At 41.2% G+C, this 15,798-nt stretch overlaps 1 protein-coding gene across 5 annotated transcripts in view; it reads left to right on the top strand.

The window, feature by feature from the left end:
• Positions 1-15,798, top strand: part of syne1b (spectrin repeat containing, nuclear envelope 1b) — a gene marked incomplete at its 5' end in the record, with an annotated part of 74,041 nt that overhangs the window by 49,685 nt on the left and 8,558 nt on the right. For 4 of the 5 annotated variants that reach the window (XM_080042405.1, XM_080042403.1, XM_080042406.1 and 1 more), the window contains 39 exons: positions 781-881; positions 1,000-1,153; positions 1,259-1,387; positions 1,474-1,629; positions 1,798-2,007; positions 2,195-2,296; positions 2,402-2,521; positions 2,680-2,880; positions 3,018-3,191; positions 3,383-3,514; positions 3,612-3,808; positions 4,032-4,164; positions 4,486-4,668; positions 4,843-4,992; positions 5,236-5,412; positions 5,552-5,707; positions 5,820-5,975; positions 6,101-6,271; positions 6,387-6,520; positions 6,702-6,906; positions 7,214-7,396; positions 7,522-7,668; positions 7,769-7,923; positions 8,133-8,280; positions 8,362-8,456; positions 8,617-8,851; positions 9,316-9,510; positions 9,738-9,863; positions 10,037-10,192; positions 11,353-11,511; positions 11,675-11,841; positions 11,988-12,150; positions 12,450-12,637; positions 12,884-13,034; positions 13,147-13,329; positions 13,556-13,693; positions 14,019-14,210; positions 14,352-14,679; positions 15,138-15,206. In XM_080042405.1, coding sequence (XP_079898531.1) covers positions 781-881; positions 1,000-1,153; positions 1,259-1,387; positions 1,474-1,629; positions 1,798-2,007; positions 2,195-2,296; positions 2,402-2,521; positions 2,680-2,880; positions 3,018-3,191; positions 3,383-3,514; positions 3,612-3,808; positions 4,032-4,164; positions 4,486-4,668; positions 4,843-4,992; positions 5,236-5,412; positions 5,552-5,707; positions 5,820-5,975; positions 6,101-6,271; positions 6,387-6,520; positions 6,702-6,906; positions 7,214-7,396; positions 7,522-7,668; positions 7,769-7,923; positions 8,133-8,280; positions 8,362-8,456; positions 8,617-8,851; positions 9,316-9,510; positions 9,738-9,863; positions 10,037-10,192; positions 11,353-11,511; positions 11,675-11,841; positions 11,988-12,150; positions 12,450-12,637; positions 12,884-13,034; positions 13,147-13,329; positions 13,556-13,693; positions 14,019-14,210; positions 14,352-14,679; positions 15,138-15,206 — 6,319 coding nt within the window. The remainder of the gene's footprint in view (positions 1-780; positions 882-999; positions 1,154-1,258; positions 1,388-1,473; positions 1,630-1,797; positions 2,008-2,194; positions 2,297-2,401; positions 2,522-2,679; positions 2,881-3,017; positions 3,192-3,382; positions 3,515-3,611; positions 3,809-4,031; positions 4,165-4,485; positions 4,669-4,842; positions 4,993-5,235; positions 5,413-5,551; positions 5,708-5,819; positions 5,976-6,100; positions 6,272-6,386; positions 6,521-6,701; positions 6,907-7,213; positions 7,397-7,521; positions 7,669-7,768; positions 7,924-8,132; positions 8,281-8,361; positions 8,457-8,616; positions 8,852-9,315; positions 9,511-9,737; positions 9,864-10,036; positions 10,193-11,352; positions 11,512-11,674; positions 11,842-11,987; positions 12,151-12,449; positions 12,638-12,883; positions 13,035-13,146; positions 13,330-13,555; positions 13,694-14,018; positions 14,211-14,351; positions 14,680-15,137; positions 15,207-15,798) is intronic. The other variant, XM_080042404.1, reaches the window with a different exon arrangement.

The raw sequence follows: 15,798 nt of genomic DNA, 5'->3' as shown, positions 1-15,798 counted from the left end.
GTGAAAAAATTGAAAGCTGGACAACAGAGTTCTTCTGCTTCGTTCCTCTCACTGCATTTAAATGAATTAATTATATTACAGAGAAATATGTCCCATAAAAGAAAAAGAGCACCAAGCCCAACCCAGAGGACCCTGCATAATATTTCATTTTAAATTAAGATTGTTATGGAAAATCCATGTGTCTTTCTTCAATAGCTTCTAATTCATTCCAATTTTTTTGTTCACACAAAATTCCTCAGATTAAGCCTCTTAATTTTCCTCTCAAAGTGCACCAGATTCATGCATTTCACTTTAAAAAGGTAAAAAAAAGCCATACCCCCGATTCGGGGGTATGGCTTTTTTTTACCCCCGGAACCCCTAGGAGGGTTGAGATCTCGGCTGGCTACTATTTTCACCCAGCTACACATTGGAGGCACTAGTGGAAAACCCTGGCTGTGTCAATGAAATTGAACAAAAGTCAATAATTTTTCGGCAGCGCTATCATTGGAGAGGGGCCCCCTAATCAAATTCCACTTAGGGCCCCTTGAAGGCTTGGGCCGGCTCTGCATACATTTAAAGCTTTTTGTTTTATTACATTATATAAATTTCTCAAATGTTAAATTTGTTTACTCCTTGTGGCCATTATCACATTGGAAATTATTATTTTTACTATTATATTTGTGTAAATTAAAAAAAAATACCCCCCATCACCACAGTGATTCAGAAGCAATGTTAAAATTATTTCATGAAATGCAAGTATTATGTCATACAAAGTCCAATCTTTCCATGTTTGCTTTTAAGGAACTGGAGGAGCAACTTGCTGAACAGAAAAGGTTGCTTCAATTAGTTGCTAGCAGAGGAGAGGAGATTCTTATCCAGCAAGCCTCACCAAGCAGTGCCTGGTATTTCTCATACTATTAAACCAAACATATACACACACATAACATTAATCTATCTAATGATTCCTATGGCACATTATAAGAATAACAATTATGAATTCATGTTTCTGTCACCTTGCAGTACATCAGAGCCGTTTTCCCCAGAAGCTTTGGTTGAGAGGGAATCGCAGGCCGCCCGAGAGCAGATGAGGCAGCGATGGGAGAGCCTGAGACTGGAGCTCAAAACTAAACTGCAGCTCCTACAGAAAACCCTGGAGCAGGATCACAAACAGCCGGTCTGAACCCTGTTGCATTGTTATTGTTAGAATAAACTAGGAGAAATAGGTTTGACGTCTTGTTGTTACCAGTTTGTTAATGCCTGGGTACTGTATTTTTTGCAGGTATATTCCAGATCTTCTCGTGTGACCACAGCTGGATCACTTTTTAAAGGAGAAAGACAGGCTGACAAATCCAACCTTAAGAATCTGTATGATAGCTTCAGGCAAACAATAGAAGGCATGACCATTCAGGTTTGGACTATTTATATAACATTATTGTATATTTACTAATTAAAATATATAGTTCATGTGTCTAAAGAAATGTTGTATGTCCATAGCCCGGTGGTGGTGAGACACAGGTGCCGCAGATGGAACAGCAGCTCTACGCAGCTGTGTCATCCACCTCCGCCTGGCTGGATGGTGTGGAGAACAACGTCTTCTCTGGTTCAGGGCTGCTCGCTGAAAATGCAGAGACCCAGCTACAAAAGCAAGAGGTACAATCAGGCATATTTGTGTAGTTTATCTACTGTAATGTTTGTCATTGGGACACGGCCTGTTAATAGAAGTTGTAGTTTATCTTCTTTCTCAATATAATTTTTTCTCATCTTGCAGTTTAATATTGTTTTTTAAATAATTCTGAACTGTCCTAAACTTTCCTGTAGACCTTAGAGAACGATGTGAGACACCTCACAGAGGACGTTAAGCTCAGCCAGGCCCTGATAGCTGGGGCTTCAGTGTTGAAACAAGAGGACAGAGTGTTGTTAGAGGACAACCTCCACTGCCTGAAAGAGAGATTGGGAGCTCTGGGCTGTGCTCTGGGGCAACGCAGTGACCAGATGAGGACCAGAGCACAGGAGCTCACAGCCTATCAGGTTTGTTTGATATTTGTTGGTTTTAAGAGCTTTGATGTTTTATTTTTATTTCTATAAAACCAAAACTTTGGCCAATATAGTCAATTTGCAGGAAATGTTTCTCTTATACTGTACATACAGTATTACATACATATTTCATTTATTAACCAACACACCTTATTGCAAAATTGTATTTTGTCTAATACAGACTGAGTTGCAACTTCTCCAAACTGCTCTCATTGAGACGAAGTGCCAGATCCTACAAGCCTTAGCTGGAGTCATGGATAGACCAGCCTCAGAACAACTGAAGGTAATGCAAGCTTTGATATAGACATGCATGCCTGTGCAAACTGCTTTTCTCCCATCATAGCATAACATAACAAAATATAATTGTGAATGTTATTTCTCATGTCAGGTTATTGCGAGTGCAGAGGATAGCATGAAAGACTTTGAACAAAGGATTATGGAGCTCAAAACCCGAGGAGCAGCCCTACAGGTGGATCAGATCTCAACAAACAAGCTACTAAAACTCCAGGTAATGTTCATCACTCAGCTCTCACTACAAATTGCTATGTCAAACCATGTAGTTAAGGCTGGTTAGTTTAGGTTTTACTCATTTAAACTTCAATACTTTTTCTGAACTGAAAACCAACATACAATTGAATACACTGTATTCTTCATTTGTGTTTTCAGGATTCCTATGAGGAGTTGGTAATGACGGTAGATTCCCGTCACAGCGGGCTGAACCAGAACATGGCTCTGAAGAAGCAGTACGAGCGCGCTCTGCAGGACCTGACTGACCTGGTGGACACAGCTAAAGACAAGATGGCTGCCGATCAGAGGATCATTGCCAGCTCTGTGGAAGAAGTCCAGAATCACCTGGACAAACATAAGGTTTGGTCACCTTGGAGCTCTGTTAAACAACTACAGAAGAAAGGCTTAAGGAATACGTATGTAGAATCAGAAGTGTGAAACTACTGAGAAATATAACTCATAAGTGGTGTGTTTGTGTGTCTGATTGTGTTTTCTAGGAGTTCTTCCAGGGTCTGGAGTCCCATATGATTTTAACAGAAACGTACTTCAGGAAACTTAGTGGTCTGATGCTTCCCAAAGAGAGCCAGTCCCTGGAGGAGACACTGTCTGAGGCTAAGAGTGTCCTCAAAGAGGCACACAGTAAAGGAGTCGAGCTGGAGTGTATCCTCGAGGTGAGAGAGGAAGTGCTATTAATGTGAAAATTGGGGAAAAAGCCATAATATAAGGGGAAAAGTATATATTGACAAATACTGGATATAGAAAATAGTTGTGTTTGTCACAGAATAGTTGTGGAAATCATTAATAGTGGTGTGTATCTAAAGTGTACTAATCAATTTCAAATGAATGTATTTTCTTTTCTCAGACTTGGTGCCGCTTGGTGCAAGATTACCAGAGTCTGAACCGCCATTTGGAGGCAGTTGAAGGAAGTATCCCGACTGTTGGTCTGGTGGAGGAGACTGAAGAAAGGCTCATGGACAGAATCTCATTGTATCAGGTATAAAATGACTGATTTCAGATTTAAGGATATGGCATTATCATCCTAAATAGCCTTTATAATCCTCCTTGTTTTGATACTTCCATTCTCCGTGAAGGGTCTAAAGGGGAGACTGACAGAGCACCAGCACAAGCTCCACCAGCTACTGGATGAGGGCAAACATCTCTTACTATCAGTGTGTTGTCCTGCGCTGGAGAATCAACTCGCACTGCTGGGGGAACACTGGCTCAACAACAGCAACAAAGTCAACAAGGAACTACAGCGCCTGGAGGCCATCCTAAAACACTGGACCAGGTCAGAAACACATCAGAGTAACAACTGATAACCCATAGAGACACTGAAAAACATTATCTTTGATAATGGGAATTTAACAATGATTAGTTATAGCACAGATGTGGGTGCAAATTTAAGTTTTACAATATAGTAAAAAGTTATAGATCAGATTGACTCTACATGTGATTTCTGAACTCAGTATCATTGCATAATTGTTTATGATTGAATTGTGGTTTTTCCCTAGGTATCAGAGGGAGTGTGCAGAGCTTAGCCAATGGCTGCAGTCTGCTCTGGAGCGTCTGGAGTTTTGGAACACACAGGCGGTGTTAGTCCCACAGGAGCTGGAGACCGTCAGGGACCATCTCTCTGCTTTCCTTGTGAGGCCTAAGATTTTGCTTTTGTGTGTGTTTTTTTTTGTATTTTATTTGCTGCAAATTATCTTCAGCTACATGTTTTGTATACTTTTATCTATTCCTTTACTTATTCCAATGCAACTATGTTTGGTCCTTGTTAAATAAGCAAGAACATACATAAGTTATAACAAAACTCTTGCTCTTAAGGGCAAGGGCAAGGGCCTCAGTCAAAAGCCATTGTAGAAGTATTTTCCACTGAAAAGTGTCATCTGCAACAAGCTAGTATCAACATAAATACATTGATTGCATGTGTCGACTGATGATTCCTATCACCGTCTGTCTCAGGAGTTTTCAAAGGAAGTTGAAGGCAAGTCCAGCCTGAAGAGCTCCGTGGTAACCGAGGGAAACCAGCTGCTACGTCTGAAGAAAGTGGACACGGTGGTTCTGCGGTCCGACCTGGCGCGCATTGACAATCAGTGGACTGAGCTGCTCACACGCATCCCAGTGGTCCAGGAGAAGCTGCATCAGGTAGCGTCACATGACACAGGCTTATCTGCTACAGGGCAAATAGGATTATCACCATGCTGCTTCACTCGTAAACACAAGTTTTCACACATGGCTGCCCTTAAACTGGCAGCATGAGGTTTTTTTAACTTGCAGGTTGTTTTATTTTCTGGTCCATTGGGTTAAATTATTTCTCAGATCCAAATGGAGAAGTTGGCCTCCCGTCATGCCATTTCTGAGCTGTTCAACTGGATATCATTGATGGAGAATGTCATTGAGGAGGATGAAGAAAACCTCAAGAGTGCAGTGGGTTCAAATGTGATTCAGGACTACTTGCAAAAATACAAGGTAGTCTACTTATTATTTTTAGATTCATTGCACATTTGGCTTTGTTTACAATGTGTATGATGTACATTTGTAATAGATGGACAAAACATGACAGCTACAAAGTTTTCAAACATATAAAGAGCATATGTGGATGTTGTTTATATATATTTTAGTTTTGTTGTGTTCTCTTAATAACCTGATTATTATGTTGAGTTAATCCATAATATACCTTATGTGAATCTTCCGTTGTTTCCTCTAATTCAGGGCTTCAGAGTAGATCTTAGCTGTAAGCAGCTGACTGTGGACTTTGTCAACCAGTCAGTGCTGCAGATCAGCGGTCAGGATGTGGAGAGCAAACGCAGCGACAAGACAGACTTTGCTGAGCGACTGGGAGCCATGAACCGACGCTGGCAGATCCTACAAGGCCGCATCAATGAGAGGGTGAGGCCTCAAACCCTAACCCCCTAACCCTAACCCCTTAGGCTTTGATACTGTTAATTCAAGTATAACATTCATTGACATTAACTGTATTAGTTCAAAGACTTGATGTTATAGTTTAATTTGTATGATTGACTTGCAGATCCAGTTCCTAGAGAGCCTTTTGGGGATGTGGGTGGAGTATGAGGGCAGCATTCAGGCCCTGAAGTCCTGGATGGCAAATCAAGAAGAAAGGTTAAAGAGGAAAAATCGGATAGAGGATTTGATATCTGTGCAGAATGCTCTCAAAGACTGCCAGGTAGGTGTATCTTACTATGCCAACACTGATTTATTAAGCCATATTATAATTTATAAGCTTATTTTATTTTTAATGTTGTTTAATCATGTCAAAATTATTACTACTACTTTAGGAAATGGAAGAGTTGGTGAAAGAAAGGGAGAAAGAACTAGAGAGGGTGGAGGAGCAGGGCTGTGCGCTTGTCCAGAACAAAACCGACGAGGCCTGTGCTATCGTCATGGAGACCCTCCAGGGTGTCAATCACACCTGGGCTAACCTGGACCACTTGGTAAGCTCACATGCTCCACTCCATGTTTTAATGTTGTACTTTGGTTACACCCATCTGTTCTTCTCTACTTTTATCTTCACTGTTCTTTTCTGGTTTGTCACTGTCTTTTCTTCTACCCTCAACAGATAGGGCAACTAAAAATCAGCCTGAAGTCAGTGCTGGATCAGTGGAGTCTATACAAGCGGGCTTCAGAAGAGATCAATGGCTACCTGATGGAGGGAAGGTACTCAGTGTCTCGTTTCCGCCTCCTCACAGGCTCTCTGGAGGCTGTTCAGCTGCAGGTGCAAAGTCTGCAGGTATGTTAGGATAAAGAAACACTATCTGATTTATTATGTTAACACTCAGGGGAATATTTCTCATTTTGGTTCTCAAAACTGTTTATATTTAACTTTCTGTCTGCCATCTGTGAAGGATTTGCAAGAGGAACTGGAGAAACAGGAGAGCAGTCTGAGGAGGTTTGGTGCTGTGACTCACCAGCTGCTGAGGGAGTGTCACCCCTCAGTGTCCGATTCTCTCAACAACGCCCTTAAGGACGTCAATGCAAGGTGATCTTAATAAACAACTAACAGATACTTTAAATTCATTTTTAATTGTTTGATTATTCAAAGAATATAAAATACTTATTCAGTACAATCTTTGCCATCTTAGCTGACAAGGCAAGACCCCTGCTTTGTGTAATATTTAATTATTTTCATTATCATTGATCCATGTCATATTTGCTCTCAGATGGACTGGCTTACTGGAGGAGATTGCAGAGCGTCTGAGAAGCAGCAAAGCCCTGCTTCAGCTATGGCAGCGCTACAAGGAGCTTTATGATCAGAGCTGCAGCAGCATCCAGCAGCAGGAGGAAAAGGCAGACCAGCTTATCAAGCTCGCCTGCAGCAAGGACATCGCTGATGAGGAAGTGTCCGATTGGATGCAGGAATGCAGCGTGAGTGTGGCCACAGTTGTGCCAATGTTAATGTGTTTTACATCCAAGCAACCTTTGAGTAAATGACAGTGTGTTTTAAGGGCTTATTATAAAATCAAATGTTATTCTATTATGGTATTTGTTGCTTCAAGTGTTTGCACTGGACTGCCTAGCAGATATTTGTTTATTCCCATCAAATGAAAATGTATTAATGTTTTAAATTTTCCAATCAAGTGATGCATATGTTTTTTTTCCATCTGGAATTAAGTTTAGTTTTTTCAGTTTTGAAAGAAAAAAAGTCTGTACTCTAAACATTTCTTTGTCTCAGGAGATGCTCCGGTCCCAAGCTCCTGTCCAGGCCTCCCTGCAGGTTCTTCATGAATTGGGGGATCAACTGAAACAGCAGGTGGACACATCAGCAGCATCTGCTATCCAGTCAGATCACCTGTCTCTCACCCAACGTCTGGGTGCTGTGGAGCAAGCTCTTACCAGGCAGCTTGCCACACTGCAGGTAGAGAAGAAAAGGATTTATAACAAATAGTTTTGACTCTAAATTGTCCATTAAAGTAGTCAGTTAACCAGATATAATCATGAATTGTACACTTATGGATTGCTGACATTTCTCTTCCACACCAGACTGGAGTCCAAGACTATGAAACCTTCAATGATCAGTTGGATTCACTGGGGTGTTGGATAGTTGAGGCAGAGGAGGCTCTGAAGGTGCAAGATCCCAACTGCTCCACCGAGCTGACAGTTATCCAAGACCGCATGCAGGAGCTCAAGGTTTATTTGTTGTTTACCTTTTTACAGTTAGTTAAAATAATCAATTTACCTATTTTCCTGAAATTGAGAATTGTAACATTTCTCTCTTGCTGTCCTACAGAGGCTCATGCTGAAATTCAGCAGTATGGCTCCTGAACTGGAGCGTCTTAATGAGCTTGGTTACCGACTCCCTCTCAACGATAAAGAGATCAAGCGCATGCAGAACCTCAACAGGAGCTGGTCAACAGCCTCAGGACAGACCACAGAGAGATTCAGGTATGATAAAGGATTTGGTTAACGCTAAAAGAATAATGTGCAAGTCTTTCCAAATGGGGGGAAACGAAATGTTTCCATCTCAGGACCCTTTCAAAACACATGTCAAAAACACAACCGATGTACAGTTAATGTGAATGCCCTCCTTGACTGAGATGATGGAATGAAAATCACCTATATTTTTTTCTCAATTTGTGTTTGGTTCCTTACAGCAAACTCCAGTCCTTCCTGCTGCAGCAGCAGACCTTCCTGGAGAAGTGTGAAACATGGATGGAGTTCTTGGTCCAAACAGAAGAGAACCTGGCCGTAGAAATATCTGGGAACTACCAGAGTTTGATGGAACAGCAAAAAGCTCATGAGGTTAGTTGTAAGAAGTAAAAGAGTCTGAAACTGCTGTTTTGTTATGTATTAGTAATGATTCATGAAAATGTTTTCTTTCAGTTATTCCAAGCAGAGATGTTCAGTCGGCAGCAGATCCTCCACTCTATAATAAGTGATGGACAGAGGATGTTAGAGCAGGGTCAGGTAGACGACAGGTAAGAACCCAAAAGACAGTTGTTCTTATATTTTAGTCAGACACCAATATATGTCTTATTCACAGTTTAAATTCTTTGTAAATCCATTGCTCTTTGTTTACCACAAAAATGTCTGTTGCAATTCTTCCTTTGAAAATATTTTTGCTTGCCTCTCATGCAGAGATGAGTTCAACCTGAAGCTGACCCTCCTTAGTAACCAGTGGCAGGGCGTAGTGCGGCGTGCTCAGCAGAGACGAGGCATCATTGACAGTCTGATCCGCCAGTGGCAGCGCTACAGAGAAATGGCGGAGAAGCTGCGCAAATGGCTGGTAGAGGTCTCCCACCCAGCAGAGGCGCTTCAAGCAGGGACTGCAGTGCCTCTGCAACAAGCCCGCTCCATGCTGGACGCTGTCCAGGTACATAATATAAAATCTTACAGGGTACACATCTCAGATTTATCTAGATGGTGCTGGACATAAAATACGCACATTTTGTGTTTGGTCTACCCATACATTTCTCCAGAGCAGGCATATAATCCTTAAAGTGATAAATGTGTAAATTCCAGTGGATCTATGTCAGTGTGACTAAATAGTATTATGCTGTAGATCCTGACAAAAAGATCAAAATATTGATCAATATAGAGGGAATAAACCTATTTGGAAAACACTGAGCTTCAACAGCTACAGCAGGGACTCAAACAGATGGGTAAAAATGGGACTTAAAAAAAATTTAAAAAAATTCTCGAAACCTATTATCTTATACAAAATAGTTCACTGTACATTCACATATGTTGGTTGGACAGGAGATTCAAAAAAGAATTAGCAAGTGATTGAATTATGAGATTATGTGTTGTTTTTTCTGATTTTGCTTTCTGCTTCAGTTGAAGGAAAAGGTGCTGCACCGTCAGCAAGGCAGCTACATCCTGACTGTGGAGTCTGGAAGACAACTGCTCTTGTCGGCTGATAGTCGGGCGGAGGTGGCCCTGCAGGCAGAGCTTACTGAAATACAGGAGCGGTGGAAACATGCCAGCATGAGCCTGGACGAACAGAAGAAAGAGCTTGGAACCTTGTTAAAGGTAAACCAGACAAAGTGCCAGTAGTTTGTTGAGTACAGGGAGCCTCAGGGGACTCGAATGGAAGCTATAAATGTTCTGCAGTGTGGGTGCGTGTTTTTATGCTTTTGTTTAGCTTTTATTAAAACTTCCCCAGAGGCATAACTAGCTTTTCCCTGCCTTTTAAATGATGAATGCCTAACAAGTTATTTTGCTGTTTAACTAAAAAGTATTTTTTGTGTCATGTTTAGGACTGGGAGAGATGTGAGAAGGGTATTGGAGGATCATTGGAAAAACTTCGAGCTTTCAAACGCCAGCTCTCTCAGTCTCTTCCTGATCACCACGAGGATCTGCATGCTGAGCAGATGCGCTGCAAGGTGAGAGTTTTATTAAATACATTTTACACAAAGGAAACCTTACATAACAGAAGGCTGATTTTAACATTTCTTTGGCGACTTTGACCTAAAAAGTGTAGAATAGAGATTCCTAGTAAATTGCCTGATCTGTAAAGTAACTTTACAATTCAATATTACTTTTGTTTCAATACCAGGACCTGGAAAATACCTTTGATGGCTGGACTGGGGATCTGGCCCATCTGAATGTGCTGCGAGAGTCCCTCTCATGCTACATCAGTGCTGAGGACTTGTCTGTGCTGCAGGAACGAATTGAGCTGCTGCATCGACAATGGGATGAAATCTGCCACCAGGTAAAGTGCAATACGAAATGATACAAACATAATTCTATGCAAATATTCTGTGAATCTGATCTGCTACTGGGGCATTATTTACAATTGATTCTAAGCCATGTCCTGTATCACACAATCATAGCCAGGTAACATTTGTAACACTGGTAGTATCTATCTATAAAGCAAGAAACGTCTGTCTGTCTGTGTGTCTGTCTGTCTGTGACTCGCATATCTCTCTGACAGTTAGTCAGATCGGCCTGAACTTCCGGATATGGCTTGTGCACGGCCCAAAGGTGTGCATCCTTGATTGATTATGAAGTTATGACCAAATATGTAGAAGTTATCTTATTTATAACATGCTCGCGGCAAATACATGCGCACACTGAAAGCCACAGTAACGACAGGCATGAAGTAGCCTCTGGCTAAACCCCGCCTCCCTCTGATTTGATTGGCTGCTGCGACCAAAGCTTGAAATGAGAGGCCGGGACACACACAGCAGACCAGCTTCCTACCGGCACTGCACTGTATTCGAAACGATCTGTTCTCTCTGCAGTACCTTGTGACACCAAATGGTAGCGCTGGTGTCAAACATAATCATATGACTGTTAAACTTTGGTCTGGATTGTGTCATTCAGCCATCATCATTGTGATAAAAGAAAAGGAAGGAATAATATATTTTTTTCAAAATGCAACTGAATCTTATAAGGAGAAAGTTCACCAATATACTTTAAATTAATAGTGTAACAGGAAAATAAATTAAGTATTGAAGGAAAAGCATTTCCTCTGTTTTTCTTTTACTTACACAGTTCTAAAACAAAACCTGTAACCTGTGAACATGCATTAACATATTACAGACTGTGTAAGGAAAAATGGCATTTCCCTACAAAACTTTACTGTCTAGAGCAGTTGCTTTGGCATGCAAAGTGAAACCTCAAGGTAATTTTTTTCAGAGTTACATCCTGTGTAGAGAAGATAAAATACGCACACAGGAAACACACAGGAGCAGACACTCGCTGCTTCATGCAAATGAATCAGACACTTTGCAGTGGTCTCTAACACTGCTTCCTTTTTGAGGCTGACACTTATGGACTTATATTAGAGTTTACCATGCATTGATTAACTGCTTATGGACTTTACACAGAGATGCACTTTACTAATTATATATATCTGTCCCTCTGCAGCTGTCACTGCGCAGGCAGCAGGTGAGTGAGAAGCTGAATGAGTGGACTGTATTCAACGAAAAGTACAAGGAGATCTGCGAGTGGCTTACTAACATGGAGAGCAAGGTCTCCCAAAATGGAGACGTCAGCATTGAGGAGATGATCGAGAAGCTCCGCAAGGTAAACAGAAATAAGTTTTGGCTTCAGTAAAGGAAGTTGCTTTTTAAAAAAAGATATTCAATTGAATACATTTCCCTGACTCTTATTCTCACACTGGCACTTTTAAACACAACATTCAAACTTTTTTAAATGATCTCTACTCCCTGCTTGTGTTGCATCTCAGGACTACCAGGAGGAGATCACTGTGGCTGAGGACAACAAGCTGCACCTGCACCTGCTGGGAGAGCGGCTGGCTAGAGCCAGTCACAAGAGCAAAGCTGCTGAAATCGAACAAAAACTCAACAAAGTCGGCGACCGCTGGCAGCACCTTCTCGATCTCATTGGAGCCAGGTTAAAAGACATATCTAAGAAGCTTAAATCGTTGTGTAATTTCTTCCGGCACATGCGGAATAAATCACAAAACAAATTTCTATCACTTGCTGGAGGGACACTGGCATAAGATTGTACTTAAAAATATGGATTCATTATTTTAACAGAGTGAAGAAGCTGAGGGAAACTCTGGTGGCCGTGCAGCAGCTGGATAAGAACATGAGCACCCTGCGCTCCTGGCTTGCCCACATTGAGGCCGAGCTTTCCAAACCCATCGCCTACGACTCCTGTGACTTCCAGGAGATTCAGAGGAAGCTCGATCTGCAGCAGGTAACATTGTATATAGCACAGTGTGTAAAATGTGTACAACACTACATAATCGTATTAGGTGTATTATGCCATTGTAGTAATTTGCTTTTAACCTGCAACCTAAAACTAGCACTCAGCAGTTTTACTAGTAGTTCACCCCAAAATATTTGCTAAGATGTTCTCAATTATTGACTTTCCATGGATCTAAGTTTCCCTTTTCTTTTTTAAGTTGAATTACTCTTTCTCTCCCTTTGTATTACTCTCTTATTATTCCTCAGACTCAATGCATACTCTCTCCCTCTCTGTTTCCCACACCTCAGGAGCTTCAGCGGGACATAGAGAAGCACAGTACAGGAGTGGCGTCTGTACTCAACCTTTGTGAGGTGCTTCTTCACGACTGTGACGCCTGTGCCACCGATGCAGAGTGTGACTCCATCCAGCAGGCAACTCGTAGCCTTGATCGCCGCTGGAGGAGCATCTGTGCCTTGTCTATGGAGAGGAGACTCAAGTAAATAAAAACAACAACAGTGAATACTATTTATGGAAAACAGTTCATTGTTATTATTTAAATGTATGTATGTATGTATGTATGTATGTATGTGTGTATGTATGTATGTATGTATGTATGTATGTATGTATGTATGTATGTATGTATGTATGTATGTATGTATGTATGTATGTATGTATGTATGTATGTATGTATGTATGTAAAAAATAAAATCTAACTACATTTACTAATATGTACCTCTGTTAGGATTGAGGAGACGTGGCGTTTATGGCAGAAATTCTTAGATGACTTTGCACGATTTGAGGAGTGGCTGGCCACTTCAGAAGAGACTGCTGCTTTGCCCAAATCGTCTGATGTCCTTTACACTGTAGCCAAGGAGGAACACAAGAAATTTGAGGTATTTCAAAAGTTTTATATTAAAAATTGAGAGAGGAAATAAAATTTTCGCGACAGAAATATGGTGGTGCTGTTGATTATAACTACATTAATGAATTTCTATGTTTCTGTAGGTCTTCCAGAGGCAGGTCCACGAAAGCCTAACCCAGCTAGAGTTAATCAACAAGCAATACCGGCGCCTAGCCAGAGAAAACCGCACTGACTCTTCCTGCCATCTGAAGGAGATGTCAAACGACGCCAATCAGCGATGGGACAACCTGCAGAAGAGGTTGTCATCAATCCTCCGCAGGCTTAAGGTGCCTCATGATTTTTTATCTAATGAAATCTCAATTTCCACATGAATTTCTGTATTTCCACCTTATAGCATTTGTGTGTTCGGCCTGTTTAACTGTGTATGTTAAATCAATGACTAATGATGCCACATAGAAGGCTCTATTGCACCTAATTTATATAACAAACATTATTGTTGCACAATGTACAAGTATAGCTTCTAACAGCAGCATCTATGTTTCAAATATGCAGCACTTTATTAGTCAGAGAGAGGAGTTTGAGACGGCCAGAGATGGCATCCTGGTGTGGCTGACAGAGATGGACCTGCAGCTGACCAACATAGAACACTTCTCCGAGTGTGACATTCAGGCCAAGATCAAGCAACTCAGGGTAAGTTTTTCAAAATTATTAACTAAATATTTTTATTTCTATAGCAGTAAATTAGCAAAAAGAGGTTCTCTTAAGATCAATTTAATTGTATATTCTTACCATGGTATGAAATGCCTCAATATGTATTGAGAGAGAAATTTGAAATGTTCTGACTTTTAATATGTATGGAAGACTGGAAATACTTTTTGTACTTAACATAATAATTATTAAATAAAATAAGGGAAATTAATGTCTGGAAAGGGTCATTTTGAAATTGAGATTGTGAAATAACCTTGTGTTGAGCACAATTAACAGAATTAATGAGGCCCTTCCTCCGGTCCCACAGTCGTTCCAGCAGGAGATCTCTCTCACTACAGCCAAGATTGAGCACATCTTCCACCAGGGAGAAGTGCTGATAGAGAAAAGTGAACCACTGGACGCTGCTGTCATCGAGGAGGAGCAGGAAGAGCTGCAGCGCTACTGTCAGGAAGTGTTTGGTCGAGTGGAGCGCTACTACAAAAAGCTCATTCGCCTTCCTGTAAGACCTGAGATTAAGAGCATATTAAAAATGCAAACTTATTTGTTTTTTAGTTTATGATTTCACAACCTAGTATTTCTGATTGATTCCATCCACCAAAGCTCTGAAATCCTCTCTGTATGTCTCAACCTTTTTCTTCAGCTTGCAGACGACGATACCGAAGTTTCATTCTCGGACCGTGAGCTGGACCTGGACGAGCCTGTTGATTTGTCAAGTATCCCGTGGAACGAGCGTTTGGGTGACGGCTTTCTGTCCCCTCTGCCCTCCTCCGGCCGCTCAGCCTCCCTGGCGGCCCAGTTCCGTAACGAGCGCTCAGGCCGGGACACACCAGCCAGCGTGGACTCCATCCCCCTAGAGTGGGACCATGACTATGACCTGAGCCGCGGGCTGGAGAGTGCCAGCAGGGCCCTGAGAGAGCAGCAGAGTGAGGAGGGAGACTTCCCCATGCGCCCTGCCTCAGCATTGTCAGGTTGGTTTTCAATGACACATAGTATTCTGATCAGTCAAAGACTTGAGACTTGAAACTTGAGAAAACTGTGTTTGAGGTATAGGGACTATTTTTGAGATCTAGAAAACAAAGAAGTGAGCTGGTCGAGCATCCTTTAATCCATTGGTTCTCAACTGTTTTTGGATTGTGATTCCTGGAGCAGTGTTTAGTGTCACAGGTTGCATAAGTCTAGGCAAAGAGGTATTAAGTTGTTGAATAATTTAATAATTTATGCCTGAAGGGCTAAAACTATTCAGTATTCTATAAAACAAAAGTTTAATAAACAAAAGAAATGGCAATGTTATGAATATAGGCCTATACAATTTTCTCAAAAAACAAAACTTAATTACCAGCAGATTTATACCAGGATAATCAGTTGATGGAGTCAAACAGTGTAATTTCCACTGCTGAATGTGTGTACTGTACAATGTTTCTTCCAGATGTAGTGATCCCAGAGAGCCCTGAGGCCTATGTTAAACTTACAGAAAAAACACTGAGGTCCTCTACTGGTAGGCAACAGCAGACCCCAGCATGCCACAAGTGTTTGGGGCCGGAAATCACAGCTTCACTTTGAGTGATACCACACTTATAGCTTAATCACCAACTTTGATTTGTGTTGATTTCTTCTCTTATACACACTTTGGGCAAAGACTGTATCCAATGGCAGCACTTTCTAACACTGGGGCATAGGGTCAATTCCATTTTTACTTCTTCACGTCATGGGTTCTACTTTTAATTCAGCAGAACTGAAATGGAATTCAGCCTAACCCCTTCTTTCTAACCGGCTTTCTTACTTTTGGTTGCAGTGTGCTATGTAGCTAACCTCTTCAGATTATTTTGATCATTTTGTGTTTTAAGAAAAGCATGTTGTTTTATTGTCAACATGATCAAGTCTTAACTTCTTGCTGAAGGGATTGCAGATTTGTTTAAAGTTACCTTTTCATAGGCTCCGTTTACACAGAGGCACATTGGGCTGTTTTTGTCACATGTGTGACATAGAAAATGTTTACTTTTTAGAAAATGCAGGAAGGATCACTTGTCAAATTGTGGTCAGGAAGCCATTCTGCATTTATGTCTCAATATCTCAACTATTACAAGTCT

The sequence above is a fragment of the Ammodytes marinus genome, assembly GCF_949987685.1.
Source record: "Ammodytes marinus genome assembly, chromosome: 15".
NCBI classification, from domain to species: domain Eukaryota; kingdom Metazoa; phylum Chordata; class Actinopteri; order Uranoscopiformes; family Ammodytidae; genus Ammodytes; species Ammodytes marinus.
The sequence above is the reverse complement of the archived record's forward strand: the minus strand, read 5'-3'. Positions and strand labels throughout refer to the sequence as shown.